Here is a 17,704-nt window from a genome sequence, read left to right on the forward strand (position 1 = left end):
ACCCTATCAATGCTTGGAGTGTGGAAAGAGCTTCATTCAGAGCTCACAGCTGACTGTCCATCAAGGAACCCACAGGGGGGAGAAATCATTTCAGTGCTTGGAGTGTTGAAAGAGCTTCAGTGGCCAGGGTGCCTTGGCTCTACATGAAAGAATTCTCTGGCGAAGAAAGCATATATAGTTGGAGCCTATTTATCCTTGTTAGTTCCATTCCGTGCGATTAACAAAAAACTATGATAAATTCCATAGAGTTTATCCAACTCTGTGATAAATTCCATAAAGTCAATAGAGTTAGAGAGCAAATAGAGAGCGTAGAGCAAATATGCTGCAGCCTGACACTTCTGGATGGAAGGAAACTAAGGCAGCTGTTATCAATCCGCTCCTTCCCCTTTCTCAGGTGGGATGTTGAGTTGGAGGAGGCTGCCCTGCCCACTGCCTGAGGGCCGCCTTCCCCTCCCCTTTCGCCACTCCACAGTAGAAGGGGCGGCCCTTAGGACGAAGTTCTCAGTGTGGTGTGGTTTGCATCCTCTGTGTCCCAGGCAGCCTCCCGACAGCGCTGCAGGTTCTCCTCCTCCTCTTCGCTGCTGCAGCTCCTGCAGCCTTCCATGGCCGCCGCCATCATGGAAGCTCCTCTGCCCCAGAGTATTCTGGTAGTTCGGCTCTCTGCTCACCCTCACCTGTTTCTCCAAGGCTTCCCAAGGCTTGCTTGGGAAGCCTTGCTGGAGCAGGAGAGTCTGCATCATCTGGGGGGGGGGAAATTCAGCAAACACTCCCTGGTTTTTTTAAAGCAATTCCCTCTCCTCCCCCTCCTGCCTCCCCCTCTGTACTCAGCCCTCCCCATTACCAGCTGTCCTGCTTCTTTCACAGGTGGGATGTTGAGCTTTTAAGAGTCCTGCCCTATGCGTTTCTACTCAGAAGTAAGCCATTGTAGTCAATGGGGCTTACTCCCAGGACAGTGTGGAGAGAATTGTAGGCTAAATCTCATGCTTTGCTTGCTAGAAAGTCTTGTTTGTGTCGTTAATTGCCTGCACCATCTGGGGGGGGAATCAGCAAACACTCCCTGGGTTTTTTAAAGCAATCCCCTGTTGCTACCACACCTGCCCCTGTGTGTGTGTGTATGTGAGAGAGAGAGAGGGAGCTCCACCTTGCTACACGTGTTCTGGCTACAGAGGTTTTTGGTCCCCCCTTCCCCTCTTCAGCCTCCGCTTGCTCAGAGGCTCCAGGAATGTTACTGTTCCTTTGCAAGGGGAACCTCTTCCAGGGCTGCAGGGCTATTTCCCTGCCTGGGCCAGGTGGAGCCTTTTTGCAGTGTTTGGGCTGCCTGGAAACTGTGCTGGAGATGCCAGCACAGGGCAAAGGAGGAAAAGGTGTGTGTGACTTTCAGTACCCGCACACCATTTGTTGAGACAAATCCCCAGGAAAAAATCCGTGGATAAATAGGCTGTATATGCTTAGAGCAGTGGTTCTCAAACTCTCTGGGAGAGTTTGAGAGCCACTAACTCTTTGCGGGGGAGGGAGGGAGGCAGCGGGGGAGGGGAAGGCAGTGACATGACCCCCAGGATCGTGACCCACAGGGGGGCTGCAGGGACTGTGATGTACTCACCAGTCCCTGCAGCAGCCTTCCCGGGGTGTGGGGAGCCCTGCATGAGCGCTTGCAGATCCTTTGGCCTGATCCAGCAGGGCTCTTCTTACAATCTGAAGTGATGTCATTTACCTGGAAGTGATGGTGTCATTAATATGTACAGTTTAGGCCTAGTAGCATGTAGAGCCTGAACCAAACTAAACCAGTAACAGAGAAGTGGCTTGCAGTTCCTAGCTGCAAGGATGTGAGTAACAACAGCCAATGGAATTTACAACCCAATGGAAGGTGATAATGTAGCACCTACCCAGACAGAAAGGCGCCCATCAGGGTGGAATGCAGCTGTAGACCTCCAGTGGGGAGGGGAGAACTAAGAGGACTAGCATCCAGCCCCACTTTGGGAAGATTCTGTCCCCAAGAGTTTCTGATTGGACAGTTTAAATAAGTACAGAGTCACCTCCATCCTGTTAGGATGAGAAGTATAAGAACAAAGCCCAAGGGGGTGTTCGGAGTCTTTTGGGTGGAAAAGGTTGTGGGTGCAACATCCTGCAGGCTGAGAGCCTGGTCCACCAGGGCCATGTGGCCTCAGAGATAACCTGGCACTGAATGATCTACAAAAGGAAGCTAACCCAGGTGAGAGTTAGGGAATAATAGAGATAGCCAGTTAGCTTTGTTCTTTTAATGGTGATATGGTTCCTAGAAGTTTTATGCCTCTAGCATTTGCTGCCTTTTGTAACTTTATGTAACCCTATGTACTTAATAAAGTAAAAATCCTTTCAGTAAGTTGTTTCATGGTCTGTTGGGGACAAAGGTTCAGAATCCTGCCTAGCCGTTCAGCAAGCTACCAAATACTCATTGAGGACTAGTAACTTGAGGACTGAGGCTTTAAGTGAAGAAAGTGCTCAGTGCCTGCAAGGGATAGTAGTAAGCCTAGAACAGGGGTAGGCAACCTTAAGCACTTAAATTGGACCCAATTTCCGGAGGGAAAAAAACCTCAAGAGCCACAAAACCCTTTTGACATCTAAAATGAAGATAACACTGCATATATAGCTTTTTTTTTTAACCTTTATGCTCTTATAGGTCTCATTTTTATAATGTAGCCCCCTCTTGTAGCTTTTAGTTAGTTTTGTCATACATTCTGTAATGGAAGATCAGAAGATCATCAGGTGGATAATGTGGTGTTGACAGCGATTCCCTGTTTTGACAGCTGTTTGACAGCTCTGGGAAGGGAAGGGCTGGCTCCACAGCTGTAATCAATCAAGGCCAATGGAGACTCTGATGGACACCTGAGCTTCATTGACCTTGATGGGACTTTGAATGGCCATGGACTGAAGGGATGGCTCAGCTGAGCCTAATTTAGAGCTAAGGAGGTAGCTCACAGCTGAGCTGCATTTGGTTCATGAGACATCCAAGGATAAAAGGCAGCTTTGGAAGGAGACAGAGCTACCCTGACCCAGGACCAAGAGCAGGACACTGATCCAGCTGGAAGCTAGACCCTGACCCAGAGCGAGGAGCAGGATGCTGACCAGAGGGAGGACCCTGACCCAGAGCCAGAAGCAGGATGCTAACCCAGAGGGAAACCCAGATGGAACCACACTGGGAGAAGGGGACTGCCAGAATTCTGCTGGAGGACACAGAAGAGAGGACTGCCGGGACTCTGCTGGAGAGAACACTGCTGGAGAGGAGGAACTCTACTGCAGAAGACTGGACTGGGAAGACTGGACTGTGCTTTGGAGACTGAATTGGACTTTGACTGGAGGCTGCAGACCTCTACCCACTAAGTTAAGTGGAGTTTTGGGGAGGGAAAGCCTCTGGACAAGAGGACTTGTAGGGAGTGTATGTGTTTGTAGCAATAAATTCTCTTTAATTGTTCAAACAGATAAGGAGTTCTGTATTCATTTCTTTGCACACCGCAGCTGTTCTTGGAAAAGGAGGGTGTTAATTAGCCAAAAAGCGGGCATTTGAAGGGAGTTGAGATATTTGGACGGGACAAATTGGCGTGGTCGGCAGGAGTCGAAAATTGGGACAGAACACATTCTTGTCCTGTGTTTTCAGATGCCTGGTCCTCTATGGTGTTTTGCCTGATTCCAAGGCCATTCTCTGCCTGGAGAATTAGGCCCACTTTAAGCAAATTAGCTCCCCTTCTTTCCCCCAACAAGTGACCCTGGTTGTGCCCTGCACTCCTGCTGGACCCCACCTCCAGGGTAGCTCGCCTGTTCAACCTGCAGAGGTCCACTCTCCTGCCAGCAGCCTCCCACCACTACAGCAGAACCTGGGTCATCAGCAGGTCTTGGGCACAGCAGCCGCACATCAAACTCCAGTGTCTCCAGCAGTCCCTTAGTCACAAAGTCAGTCAGAGTATCCAGGGCAGAGTCCAAAGTCAATAAGCCATGTCACAAAGGTCATGGGTTGAACCTCGGCCTGACTGATAATTTACTGGCTGCACAGTATCAGGCCTGAAGCCTTGGCCAAACCAGGAGTGCACAGCATCCTGGGAGCTTCATGCTGATGCAATATTTGGAGATATTGCATCAGGTGATTTCATGTGTGTGTGTATGTGTGGCAGCAGCTGCACAGTCAGCATGACTGTGCAGTAATGCCCAATGCTGTGATTGGCTGTAAGAAATATAAATGTCCAGCAGAGGCAAGCAAGTGTGTGGGAAGCAGAGCATTGTGAGCCGGAGGCTACGTTGTTTGGAGAGTGGATTGTGTACCATTTGTACTACTTTGGACTTTGTAAATATTATCTGTACATAAGTAAAGGAGGGGTGTGGTGGATGACTTTTGCCTCTGAGTCTTCCTTGTCTCCGGGGGTGTTCGTGGTTCGGCCATGAGGCACAGAAACATTGAGTAGCTGTGCATAGCAGCTCATAACAGGTTATGGGCCCAGCACGCAACAGCTTATAAACTGAGAGCATGGGACTTTAATTTACGTTTGCTGTGCCAAGTTTTGCCCTAACCAAAACACCCCGGTGAGTCTGCTGAGCGTCGTTTATCTCAGAGACCTTTGTACAGAACTGCATGATGGCAGCGGTCCAAGGATATCCACTGACGAGGCTGAATGAGTACAATTACAGGGGCTGGGCTGTGAAAATGAAAGCCCTACTCGTGAAACAGTCGCTGTGGGCAGTGGTGGACACTGCGGAGCTTGATGAGCACAGCGAGGAAATGACCAACGCTAATGAGCAAGCCCTGGCCACAATCATTTTGGGTCTGGAGGATTCTCAGCTTCTCCACATCCGTGGCTTGGAGTCAGTGCACCAGTGCTGGGCGGCTCTCCGTGTAGTGTACATATCTGACTCAGCCGTGTCGAAGGTTAGCCTATCAAGAAGGCTGTACCGTAAGCGCCTGGAACCTGGCACGAGCATGACTGAGCATTTATGTGCCATGAGGCAGCTGTGCACTGATTTGGAGGAACGAGTATTGCAGATTTCTGAACTGCAACAAGTTTTTATAATATTGTCTTCCCTCGACGAATCGTATGACATGATGGCAACGACCTTGGAAGCCCTCCCAGAGCTAACTCTGTCCTACCTAACCGGCAAGTCGATGGAGGAGGAAATGAAGAGAGCTGATAACCGCCGGGAGCGTAGGCTGACTGCCAAGGCATCTACAGCGAGGGAGGATGTTCCTGATAAAGCAGCTGTCCAGGGAAATGGAGTTAGCCCTGGAGTGTTTGTTGTGCGGCGTTGCTATGCCTGTGGATCTACCGACATCTACAACGTGAGTGTCCCTCCCTAAAAGATCGTTGTGCAGGCAGGAAAGATACCAGGCAGAGGAGGGGTGGCAAGAGCTCCGATGTGTCTGTCTCCGATGCACTGTTGTCTGATGCAAATTTAGGCAGACGTTATTGGGCTGAGGCCATGCAGACTGCGAACTATTTGATAAATCGTCTGTGGACGTCTGGCATTGGCATGACACCTAATGAGGCTTTATATGGTAAACCCCCGTCTCTAAGACACCTCCGAATTTTCGGTGTGTCTGCCTGGGTCCAAATCCGCAAATGACAAACAGCTGGGAGTGAAACGGAAAAACTAACGTTTCTGGGTTACGAAACTGGCTCGAAAGCTTACCGCTTTTGCGATAGCAATTGTAAATTGACGATCTCCCGGTCAGCGGTATTTAATGAGTCCGAGGGGTGGAGCAGACTCTCAGCCAGAGAACCAGAGAACAGCTCTGTATTGTTGCCTGGAGCGCCAGCTGGTGATCTGCCAAGGCAGAAAGATAAGAGGAGGCTGGAGGGGTTTTATTTATTCTATCCTACCTATTTCTCCCCTTCTCTCCCCATCTTAGTTAGCAACTGGGTTATGCAGACCAGGGACCCCTAAAATCCTTCCCTACAACCTATCCTTTTCTAATTTCTTCAGATGCACCAAATACATGGCACATGCAACCACCATAAAGCTAGGTACACAGGATCCAAGTACTAGGAACCAAGAGACTTGCACTTACCATTTTTCCATGTGCATTATGTATACCTATGTGTCTTTGCAATAAAAATATAATCCTATTGAAAGTTATCTTTCTCCCAGTCTCTTTTCAAGCTAAAAAGGAATTTCTTTGCATTACGCTCTTTTGTTATCTAGCCTGCGATCCTGAAGTTTCCAAAAGGGTAATATAATAATTCCCCTTAAAACATAACAGCCCTTTTTGGTAACATGACGTGAGGAGGAAACTGAAAGCGATAAATTCAAGGAAGGCTGCCGGACCTGATGGCATTTCTGGCCTGGTGGTAAAAGATTGTGCAGACCAATTGGCTGGGGTTTTGACTAAGATTTTTAATCAGTCTTTATCCCAAGCTATTGTTCCATCGTGTCTGAAAGCTTCCACCATTGTTCCATTGCCAAAGAAGTCCTTCATAAGTAGTTTCAATGATTATAGACCAGTGGCACTTGCTTCTATTATTATGAAGTGTTTTGAACAATTAGTTAGACAGCACATCATCTCCTGTCTTCCAGACCCATTTGATAGATATCAGTTTGCATATAGGGCAAATAGATCAACAGAAGATGCTATAAACACCATCTTACACACTGCTTCAACTCATTTAATCCCTGCTAATTGGTAAGAGGCACTTTTTCAAGTGAGTGCTCCTTTTTTTTTTTTTTAGCAGGAGGAGAGTAACTGGCCCACTTCACCCCAGCAGTGTCTGTTTTAGTGGCTGTCTGCTGGTATTCTTTTTGCATCTTTTTAGATTGTGAGCCCTTTTGGGACAGGGAGCCATTTAGTTATTTGATTTTTCTCTGTAAACCACTTTGTGAACTTTTAGTTGAAAAGCGGTATATATATGCCCAACAGTCTCCCTGCCTGAGATGACCAGGGTGATCTTGGGGGTAGCATTGGAGTCCCCCCCCACCTACTAGTGCTGGGGGACTTCAATGTTCATGCCGAGGCCCCTGCAGCAGGTGCAACTCAGAATTTCATGTCTGCCATGACAACCATGGACCTGTCCCAGAAGATCTTAGCCCCAACATATTCTGCAGGACACGTGCTGGACCTGGTGTTTACAGCTGGGCACAGGGGAGAGTTGTAGTGCACTGTGCTACATCCTGTGCTGTGCTAGTGCTCCATCCTGTAGTGCACATGGTAACTCTCTGCTAATGGTAGCAGAGAAGAACGATCTACAGGATGTAGAGGAGATCAAGATCATTCCATTGTCATGGATAGATCACTTCCTGGTAAGGTTTAGGCTTGTTGCGACTTCCTACCTCCGCAGAGGTAGGCTCCTGGAGGCTAATGGATCCTGAAGGTTTCCTGAGGGCTCTGGGGGATTTCCCCACTGCCATCTCATCTGAGGCCCTGGTTGACCTCTGGAATGGGGAAATGACCAGGGCAGTGGATGAGATTGCTCTGGAGTGACCTCTGCCACATCGCAGACTCGGAGCGCCTCCTTGGTTCACTGAGGAGCTGTGAATGATGAAGCGGCAGGGCAGATGTCTAGAGCGACGGTGGCAGAAAACTTGGGATGAATCCGATCGGACACGGAGTAGAGCTCATTACAGAGCCTATTCCGTGGCGGTGGAGGCAGCGAAGATATCGTTCTTCTCTGCTACCATTGTGTCTTCTGAGAACTGTCCGGCAGGGCTGTTCCGTGTGGTGTGGGGCCTCCTCCATCAGGCCCCTCCAGCAGAACAGGAGGAACACACGGTCAGCCGCTGTGACGTGTTTGCACAACATTTTGCAGATAAAATTGATCGTATTCGTTGCGACTTGGATGCCACATTGACAATATCTGATGATGTCCCCTTGGCAACTGCTTTTTCAGTGTTGTGGGATTCTTTTCAGCTTGTACAGCCTGAGGATCTGGACAGACTCCTTTGGAGTGTGAGGCCATCTGCCTGCCTGCTTGACCCTTGCCCAGCTTGGCTGATAAGAGCTGCCCAGGGTGGACTTGCTGAGTGGACGGGGAGGGTGGTCAACTCTTCCTTGATGGAGGGGACGTTGCCACGTGCTTTGAAAGAGGCAGTGGTTCACCCCCTCCTGAAGAAGCCCTCCCTGGATTCCACTGTGTTAGACAACTACCGGCCAGTCTCCAACATCCCGTTTCTGGGCAAGGTAATTGAGCGGGTGGTGGCGTCCCAACTCCAGAGGGTCTTGGATGAAGCGGATTATCTGGATCCTTTTCAATCTGGCTTCAGGCTGGGCTTTGGGATGAAAACTGCCTTGGTCGCCTTGGTGGATGACTGGACAGGGGGAGTGCATCCCTGTTGGACCTCTCAGCGGCTTTCGATACCATTGACCATGGTATCCTTCTGGGCCGATTGGCCGAGTTGGGAGCTGGAGGCACTGTTTTGCGGTGGTTCCGCTCCTACTTGGAGGATCGGTCCTAGATGGTGGTGCTGGGGGATGCCTGTTTGACACCCTGGCCCTTGAGGTGCGGGGTGCCACAGGGTTCAATTCTGTCCCCCATGCAATTTAACATCTACATGAAACCACTGGGAGTGGTCGTCCGGGGGTTTGGAGTGGGGTGCCATCAATATGACACCCAGCTCTATCTCTCCTTTCCTCCAGACTCCAGCATGGTGGTTGAGGGCCTGGAGTGCTGTCTGGAGGCATTGAGGATCTGGATGGGGGCTAACAAGCTGAAATTAAATCCAGATAAGAAAGAGGCTCTCCTGGTTCGGAAATCCTCTATGCAGGTGCTGGACTATTGGCTTGCGCTGAATGGGGTTGCACTCCCCCTGAAGGAGCAGGTCCGCAGCTTGGGGATCCACCTGGACTCGCAGCTGCTCCTGGATTCTCAGGTGGCAGCTGTGGCCAGGGGCGCCTTTGCTCAGCTTCGGCTGGTGCACCAGCTGTGGCTGTACTTGGATCGTGCAGACCTGGCCACGGTGATCCATGCCACGGTGACATCGAGGCTAGATTATTGTAACACGCTCTATGTGGGGCTGCCCTTGAAGATGGTTCGGAAACTGCAACTAGTGCAGAATGCGGCAGCCCGTGTAGTTACTGGAGTTAGGCAGTTTGACTCTGTCGGCCCGCTTCTCCAGCGGCTGCATTGGCTGCCCATTCGTTTCCGGGCCCAATTCAAGGTGCTGGCTTTGACCTTTAAAACCCTATATTGCTCTGGTACAGGGTATTTTAGAGATCACCTACTTCCGTACAATCCGGCTCATCCTCAGGTCATCAGAGAAGGCCTTTTTACAAGTGCCGCCGTCTAGAGAGGTACGTGGGGCGGCAGCAAGAAATAGGGCCTTCTCAGTAGTGGCACCAACGCTATGGAATTCCCTTCCCCTTGACTTAAGAATGGCTCCCTATCTTGAGACTTTTTGGTGAGGCCTGAAGACCCTTTTGTTTAAACAGAAGCCTTCTGAGTTCTCGGCCTTTTTAACATCTTTCCAGCATCTTTTAATATTTTTTACAGGCCTGATTCTCTTATGATTGCTGCTCTATGCTCTTTTTAGCTGACTACTTTTATCCGACTACTGTTTTTATGATATGTGTTAATATGCTTTTATCTGTTTTTAAATTATGTTTGTAATCTGTTTTTAACCTGTTTGTAAGTCCTGAAGGGACACAGGCGGGGTAAAAATAAAGTTAGTATTATTATTATACACCTCCAAAGCAGAGCTGTTGCTGGAATGTCCTGTTGGCTCAGCTGTGTTGTTCCTTAGGGTTAGGCGCTCCCGTTTTTTGACTTTGAGTTGACATGGCAGCCTAACAGGGATGGGCAGGCAAATGGGAGTTCAGTTCAGTCCAGCAGCTCCAGTTGCTGAGCCCTTTGCATACTAACTTTTGGGCCTTGTTATTTCAGTCTGTGCTCCATATTTGGTGAAAATCTGGGTTTAAGTTGACACATGTTACTAATGCTGAGTAGCTGGTTATCAAGTGGCCCACCAAGTTATCATAAGATAACCATGGTTATCAAGTGGTGGGCTCTCACAGTGGCCCACCAAATACCCCAGGGAGCACACAAGACAACAGACACAAGCTGTGACCCGGTGCCTTCCTCTGCATCTGGCAATCAGATGCAGCCTGCCTCTAAAACCAAGAGCTTGCACATACCTACTATGACTTGTAACCCGTAATGAACCTTTCCTCCAGAAATTTGTCCAATCCCCTATTAAAGGCATCCAGGCAAGATGCCATCACTACTTCCTATAGCAAAGAAGTATATTATTAAAGTATATAATTAATATACTGCTGAAACAGAGATGCCTGCGTTGGCTCGGTCATGTCGTGAGAATGGATGATGGCCGGATCCCAAAGGATCTCCTCTATGGAGAACTCGTGCAAGGAAAGCGCCCTACAGGTAGACCACATCTGCGATACAAGGACATCTGCAAGAGGGATCTGAAGGCCTTAGGAGTTGACCTCAACAAGTGGGAAACTCTGGCCTCTGAGCGGCCCGCTTGGAGGCAGGCTGTGCAGCATGGCCTTTCCCAGTTTGAAGAGACACTTGGCCAACAGCCGCCCTGGGTCCCGTTAGGGAGAAGGGCGGGATAAAAATAAAGTTTTATTATTATTATTATTAACAGTCTGAGGCAAAGAAGGAAGGCCCATAGCCAGGGAGATAGACCAGGGACAGACTGCACTTGCTCCCAGTGTGGAAGGGATTGTCACTCCCGAATCAGCCTTTTCAGCCACACTAGACGCTGTTCCAGAACCACCTTTCAGAGCGCGATACCAGAGTCTTTCGAGACTGAAGGTTGCCAACTACTTGGAGTGTGGAAAGAGCTTCAATCAGAGGGCAAGCCTCGCTGTGCATCAAAGGACTGGTGAGAAACCATGTAAATGCTTAGAATATGGAAGGAGCTTCAGTCAGAGGCAACACCTGAGTGTTCATCGAAGAACCCACACTGGGGAGAAACCATATTAAATATGCCTTTGAAAGGCTTCTAGGCCTTCAGGTGTTTCCACCACATCCTGTGGCAAGAAGTTACATAGAGTAATTACAGCAGGGTCAAGAGAAGCTGTATTTCCTTTTGCCTGTTCTCACCCTCCCACCTTTCAGTTGTAGTGAATGTCTCCTGGTTCTGACACTGTGCCAGAGAGAAAAGAACTTTCCTCTCTCCATCAGCTGCTTAATTTTTTATCTCTCAATCATGTTCCTCTCAGGTGCCTTTTTTCTAGACTAGAGCCCTAAACGTAGTAGCCTTTCCTCGTAAGAAGGTTTCGCCAGCCAGTAATAATTTCAGGTGCTCTTTTCTGCACCTTTTCCATTTCCACTATATCTTTTTTGAGATGTGGCAACCAGAACTGGACCAAGTGTGGCCTTACCATGGACTTGTATAATGGCATTACAATATTGGCCTTTTTATTCTCAATCAAAAGGTTTGGACATAATAGATCTTGTTCAACTGCCAGATGAACATTCTTTTCAAGCTCCTTATCTTGGAAGCCTCTCCCGCCAAGGACTTGAGCATAGCTGCAGCCCACATTCTGCCATAACAACAGTCTCCCCACTTGGGTACAGCTACGCCTTGTACCCTCCTGGAAGGACACACTTTACTCCACCGAGCCCAGAACACACCTTGATGCACACCCAGGAGATGTTGCAGACACCGTCCCTTGCTCAGTTATCTCTCTCTGTTCTTTTGCCAAAGCCCTGGGAACTTCCACTGCTCGAGGAGGAGAATTTTAGCATTTCCTTTCAGGGGTTCCCAGTCTTTAGGAGCTGTGGACAACTGAGGCAGAAATTGGAGTTGTCATGGACCACATGCAACCCCCTGGGTCACAAAAATTGCAATTAAATTTGTAGTAATTAGTGAAGATTTTTTAGAGATTTATGATATATATTATTTATAACAAAGGTTTGTGTGTTGCTGCTTTCGTTGCTAGCTGTGGCTGTGGGAGGTCTACTGTCTGTCCTCTCTGGTGGTCTGTGGGGAAGCACCTCTCGAGCAAGTGCTCTCCACAGACCACAAGAGAGACAGAGAATGGATCACCCACTTCAGCACCGGCTGCAGGTGGTCTGTCCTCTGCCCCTTCTGGAGTCCATGGGGGAGCACTTGCTCCTGAGACCTCATGGACTACTTTTCAGAGTCTTGCAGGCCACCTGTGGGAACCATGGACCACAGGTTGGGAAGCAGTGTTTTGCATGGAAGGAAGTGTCTGCTATGACTTGTGGTCTCTCCCTCCTAATGGGATTTCCGCTCTCCTCTTTGGAGCTACCCCTGCATCTGGAGAAGCTGTTTTCCCTGCACACCAGTGGTATAGCCAGATCATTTGACACCCGGGGCCCATAAAGAATCAGACTCATTGGTCAGTTTTGAGTTAAGGAAGTTCCCTTTGTTACATAACAGCCCAATCCTATCCACACTTTCCTGGGAGTAAACCCCATTGAATCTAATGGAACTTACTTCTGAGTAGACATGCATAGGATTGGGCTCTAAGTCAGTTGTGTTTTCAGTTTCTGGTTTTTGGGCCATAACTTTTGATAGAGTTATGGGTTCAGATCATGGGGTGGTGGTGGACACCTCGATGAAAGTGTCGCCCCAGTGTGCAGCACCAGTGAAGAAGGCCAATACTATGTGTAAAATCATTAGACAAGGTATTGAGAATAAAACAGCTAATATAATTGCCAGCGGTTTCCCTCTCGCTGACTTACAAGGAATTATCCCTTGTGAAAAACAAAATAGCCATGCTGGGGCCGAGTGACTCCTTAGCATGAAATGGTGGTTCTGCTTCCACTGGGACTGGGCAGACTCAGCTGAAATTTGCATGTGTTGGCAAGCTCCTGATTGCGTGCTTGGGGGGGGGGCTTTCCTGACTGTTTTGAACCCCTCCAGGAAGGCCTCTTGGTACCACTTTTGAAACCCTTCCATGCTGAGCTGCACCAGCAAAGATTCCCTCTTCTGTGCAGTGGTTCAGGGCAAAGGCACTCTGTTCTCCTTGAATCTGGTCCCCCACCCCAGGCTTGTGGGATTTGGCAAACCTAAAGGGCAATTCCTGTCTGGGGTGAGAGCACCTGAATGGCACAGGTTGCTGCTGGCAAGTTGGGGAAAACGCTCAGAAAAGAATACTGGGAATCACAGAGGCCAACTGAGACATGTGCCTGGGGTATATTAGTGTCTTTGGCAAAAGCTGCCTAAGGAATCGCATGTAGCTCCTGTGCATTAAGGTTGCAATCTAATAACTTGAACTCTGACCCTGACACATGCATAGGCCTTGAACGAATTGCCTTGGTCCTGCGTAAGCAGGCTGGGTTTAGAGATTAATTGAGCCACAGGCCAGTGGCGTAGCTAGAGGAGGTGCAAAGCACTAAGTGTTGCAGGTGCAGAACGCACCCTGTAAGCGATCCCTCTCCCTCCTATTCGGAGCCATGCCTGGCAGGGGATCAAAACGAAGGCATGCGCCTTCTGAGTGCCTTCCAGGGAGGCCTTCTGGACACATGCCTGCACTTTGCTCCCCCTGCCCTGAATGGCTCCAAAGGGGAGGGAGGGGGATCGCTTACAAGGTGCGTGCAGGCACCTGCAAAGTACTTTGCGCATCCTCTAGCTGTGCCACTGGTCCTGCATGCTGCACCCATCCCTAGTTGCTTCTTGGGTCTCAGGCTGAGACTTGTGTCAGTTGCTCGACACTAGTGAACAACTAGTGACAACTACTGTATCATGAAGTTTGGAATAAAAATTCTTGTCAAGAAATTAGGTGCATGTCAGTATTGAGGAGGAGACAGAAGAGAAATAGGTTAAGGCAGCGGTTCTGAAATTCTCAGGGAGTTTGAGCCCTGCTGTAAATTCTTGCAGGGAAGGGGGGAGTCAGCAATGCAATCACCAGAGTCGCGTGACTGTGAAGGGGCTCAGGGGCTTGCTTAGACTTACCAGAGCCTGCAGCAGGCTCCCGGAGGTGTGAGGAGCCCCGTACCAGCCTCCGCAGGGCTCCCCAACATGCCGAGACAGTCAAAATAACAACCACGACCCATTTTCGGTTTCGCAATCATTGTCTGCTCCCCAGACCCCCGGGAACCTGCTGCAGGCACTGGTAAGTCTAAGCAAGCCCCTGCACCCCTCAACAGCGACGTGATTCTGGCAATCGCATCGCTGCCTCCCCCCATCAGCCCTGTAAGGGGGCAGAAACCTGGACTCTCTGGCTGGGGCATCGTAACCCCCCAGTTTGAGAACCACTGGGTTAAGGGATTTATAGTAAAGGGGGCTGGAAATGTAGGTCGTAGGATAGGCATGGAGCAGTGGGAAAGTTTAAGAACCAAAAGATTGAAGTTTATTCTAAATATAAATCTTTAAGAGAATCTTTATAAAATGATGTATGGATCGCATACGACACCAGCTAGACTAGCAAAGATGTATGAAAATGTAGCTAATAGAGACGGGAAGCGTCAACCACAAGAAGGATCGTTTTATCACAGGTGGTGGACATGTAGCAAGGCAAAAAGTTTGAACTTTGATACACCAGCAAATGCAATTGATACTCGGGGTAATTCTGCAAATGAAACCAGAAGCTTTCTGTTGGGAATCATCCCTGATAGGATTCAGAAAGATTTTGAGGCTATATTTTTATATCTGACAACCACAGCAAGAATGTTGCATGTGAAGCACTGGAAGCTTCCAGAGATGGCTTCAGTTGAAGAACTGGGGGGTCAAGATGTTGGACGTGGCTGAAATGGACAAACTAGCAGCTTTTCTAAAAGACACTTTGATGGCAAATTGGGAACCATTCATGGACTTCTGGCGCGCGAAGGGAAAATGGGCCGGACGAATTAGGGATTTGATGAGTAGATGATTGACACAGAAACAGAATCTTCTGTTGAAAATAAAATAATTGATAAATAATTTATACAGAGAGGAACAGAAAAACAGGTTCCTTTGAGGGCACAATCCTAACCCCTTATGTCAGCGCTTTCCAGCACTGACATGAGGGCAATGCAGCTCCGAGGGAAGGGAACAAACATTCCCTTACTTTGAGGAAGCCTCCGTGAGTGATGCCCAACTGCAGGATGCAGCACACGTCCCATGGGCACCGCTGTGCCAGTGCTGGAAAGCACTGCCATAAGGGGTAAGGATTGCACCCTTAGAGTATTTTGAGAAAGTATTTTCGAATACTTCCTCGATGTCAAAGCAGCCGAACCAGAAATACAAGAAAAGGGGAGGCCAGGTGGTCCTTAGTCCACACTTTCACCAAGTGACACCAAGTGGATTGGGCAGCTTCTCCGGCTTCCTCTCATGGCAGGACCAGTGCTGGAAAAGGTGCTGAAATTGGAAGCTACTCTACACCTTTAGGCCCTACAGATCTATAGCTCTGGCAACTCCCATGAGGAGGAATAGCCCCTGCCTCTAACAGAGAAGCCAAAGGTCTCTTGCCTGTAAATGTTGTTGGAGGAAGGGGGCATTCCGCCCTCCCTAACCTAGGATGCAGTGTCCCGCCTTCCCAGGTGGCGGGTTGCATGAGAGGAGGTGGTTCCCCCATGCCTGAGCCAGTGAGGCTCTTCTCATGTTAGTTTGGGACAACTTCAGCGTCCATAGGAGAGAGGAGGAGAAAGAAAAAGCCAAGGCCAGCGGGAGTCTGCCTCGCCTCCTTCCTGACGCAGAGACATTGTCTTCCCCAAAAATCTTACAGTTGGACGTGTTACTTTGGCCACTTATTAATTGGGTCATGTCAGCAGCTTAGCTAGAAGGGGTGCAAAGCACAGAGTGTCACCCCAGTGGGGAGGGACCCCTTCCGCACTGTGATGACGCTCCGTGCAACACCTAGTGCTTTGCACCCCCTCTAGTTACACTTCTGCCTCCTGCACTGCCCCAGAAGGTCAGAGGGCACAGAGTCTTGTTGGGAAAGGGGCATCTGCAGCCCAGTCTCCGCTGTTGCTTGGTGAGGCTGCCTGGGGCCTTTTTTGGTGGTTCTCGTCCCCCCCGCACGAGCTTTATTGGCAGAGGGGGGGGGGTGTCACTCCAGATGTAGAGGAAGCTGACTGACCCAGTGTTGTTTTCTCACTAAGGGCCCAATCCTATCCAACTTTTCAGTGACGATGCAGCCGCATTGCAGCCCCAGTGCACACCTCACTGGTATGGTTGCATCAGTGCTGGAAAGTTGGACAGGACTGGGCCTGTACCCGAAAACCCCATACCCAAAAGAACCCCCAAGCATAGAACCACTAGTCCAAAGGAGGAGGAGGGGCTGCCCGGCCAGAGGAGCTGCGCCTCCCAGCCTGGGAGCTGCTGGGTCCAGCCTTGGATGCTCTGCAGTCTTTCCTCTCAGCTCCCTGGCATTGCAATGGTTAAAAGGGGTGACTTCGGATTCCTAGAGGGGTGAAATGGGGGGGAGTGGGGAAGCCACTTCCTGCTCCAGCCCCTCCCCCCACTGATGACAGTGGCTTCTGTGATGAGTCCAAAGCCCTTTGGAGCCAATGGGAGAAAGAACAGAGAGGGGAAGAGGGAGATCAGACGCCCACAGCCAGTGAAGGGGAAGAGGGACCCCCCCTTGCATGCTCCACTTTGGATCTGCTCTTAGGTGGGTTTATCTGTAGGGTGGGGTTTGGGGGGCAGTGTAAAGACTGGAATGGGGGGGCCAGAAGGGCTGGAACCAATGCAAAAAGCAGGATGAGGCAGACACTGGAGAACTAAAGAAGGGGGAGAAAGTGAATCCAGGCGTGGGGGCTCACCCACTGGGGCATTTCTGGGTCAGAACCAGAGTCACGGAGCAAGGAGGGAAATAGTGTCCAATTGCACAAGGAAGTGAAGCTTGGAAAGGACCCCAATGTCTTCCCATCTCGCTTGTCTCCTCATAGGCAGTGAAATGGCAACAGGGCTGCGTTCCAGATCCTGTCTCCTTCGGCGTGGAGCAGAATCAGCCACTCTGCAGCCTGCTCAGGTAAGGGCCGGACCAGGGGGACCGAGTGCAAGAAACTGTGTGGCTCCCTCCTTTGTTCTTACAGGCCTTGAAGGAAGCGCATTTGTCTGGTGGCGCAAGATCTCATATTCAGCCTCTCAGAAGAAGAGTGTGTGACGTCCTTGGAACTCCAGGGGTTGGGATGCCGGTCAGGTGACCAGTGAAATCCTGTAACTGGTCCCCTGTTACTGTCCTCACATGTTTGGAGTCGAGAATTCCTGTCTCTAAAGGCACTCTCCCTTTTCCAACACTTTGATCGATCGCACCTGCTGGGGTGAGGACAGGCTGCTTGCCTGAGTAAATTCATTTCTCTGTCACCAGTCCCATTTCAGTAAGCATCTGGTTGTCAGGAGAACTGAGGTTTTCCTCCCAGATCAGACACTCCTTCGAGGGTTGGCCCAGTCCTGGCACGAAACAAAAAACAGAAAGAAAAGATTCAGGCAACCTGCTGGATCCATGTTGCCAAAGACACTTCAGGGAATGCCCAGTTGCCCCCACCTCAGTTCCCCTTTTCAGACTGGGGGGGGCAAGAGAAGGGGGGGTTGTGTTAAAACACGTGAGGCAGGATTGGTGAGGAGAAACTGCTTTCTCCTTCCAGGCTCCTGTGTCCTCCGAGGAGGTGGCCGTGCACTTTATGGAGGAGAAGGGGGCTCTGCGGGATCCAGGCCTAAGCCCTCTGCCCAGGGAAGTCACGCTGGAGAATTCCAGGATTGTGGCCTCTCCAGGTAAGGATGCCCTTTCTCCCTCGGGGGCAGGCAGCACATAAGTGGGGCGTGTGGGGCTGGAACTTGTGCCTGGGACATGCCTGCTGTGCCTCCCTGCTGCAGAGCTGAGCTTGGCCTGACTGAT

The 17,704-nt window shown here is 49.9% G+C and overlaps 1 protein-coding gene across 1 annotated transcript in view; it reads left to right on the plus strand.

The window, feature by feature from the left end:
* The window catches only part of LOC136640313 (zinc finger protein 665-like), a 131,133-nt gene that overhangs the window by 15,967 nt on the left and 97,462 nt on the right, over nt 1-17,704 (plus strand). Inside the window, exon 8 of the mRNA XM_066615346.1 lies at nt 9,383-9,390. Coding sequence (XP_066471443.1) covers nt 9,383-9,390 — 8 coding nt within the window. The remainder of the gene's footprint in view (nt 1-9,382; nt 9,391-17,704) is intronic.

This window comes from Tiliqua scincoides, chromosome 2 (genome assembly GCF_035046505.1).
Source record: "Tiliqua scincoides isolate rTilSci1 chromosome 2, rTilSci1.hap2, whole genome shotgun sequence".
Classification (NCBI taxonomy): Eukaryota; Metazoa; Chordata; class Lepidosauria; order Squamata; family Scincidae; genus Tiliqua; species Tiliqua scincoides.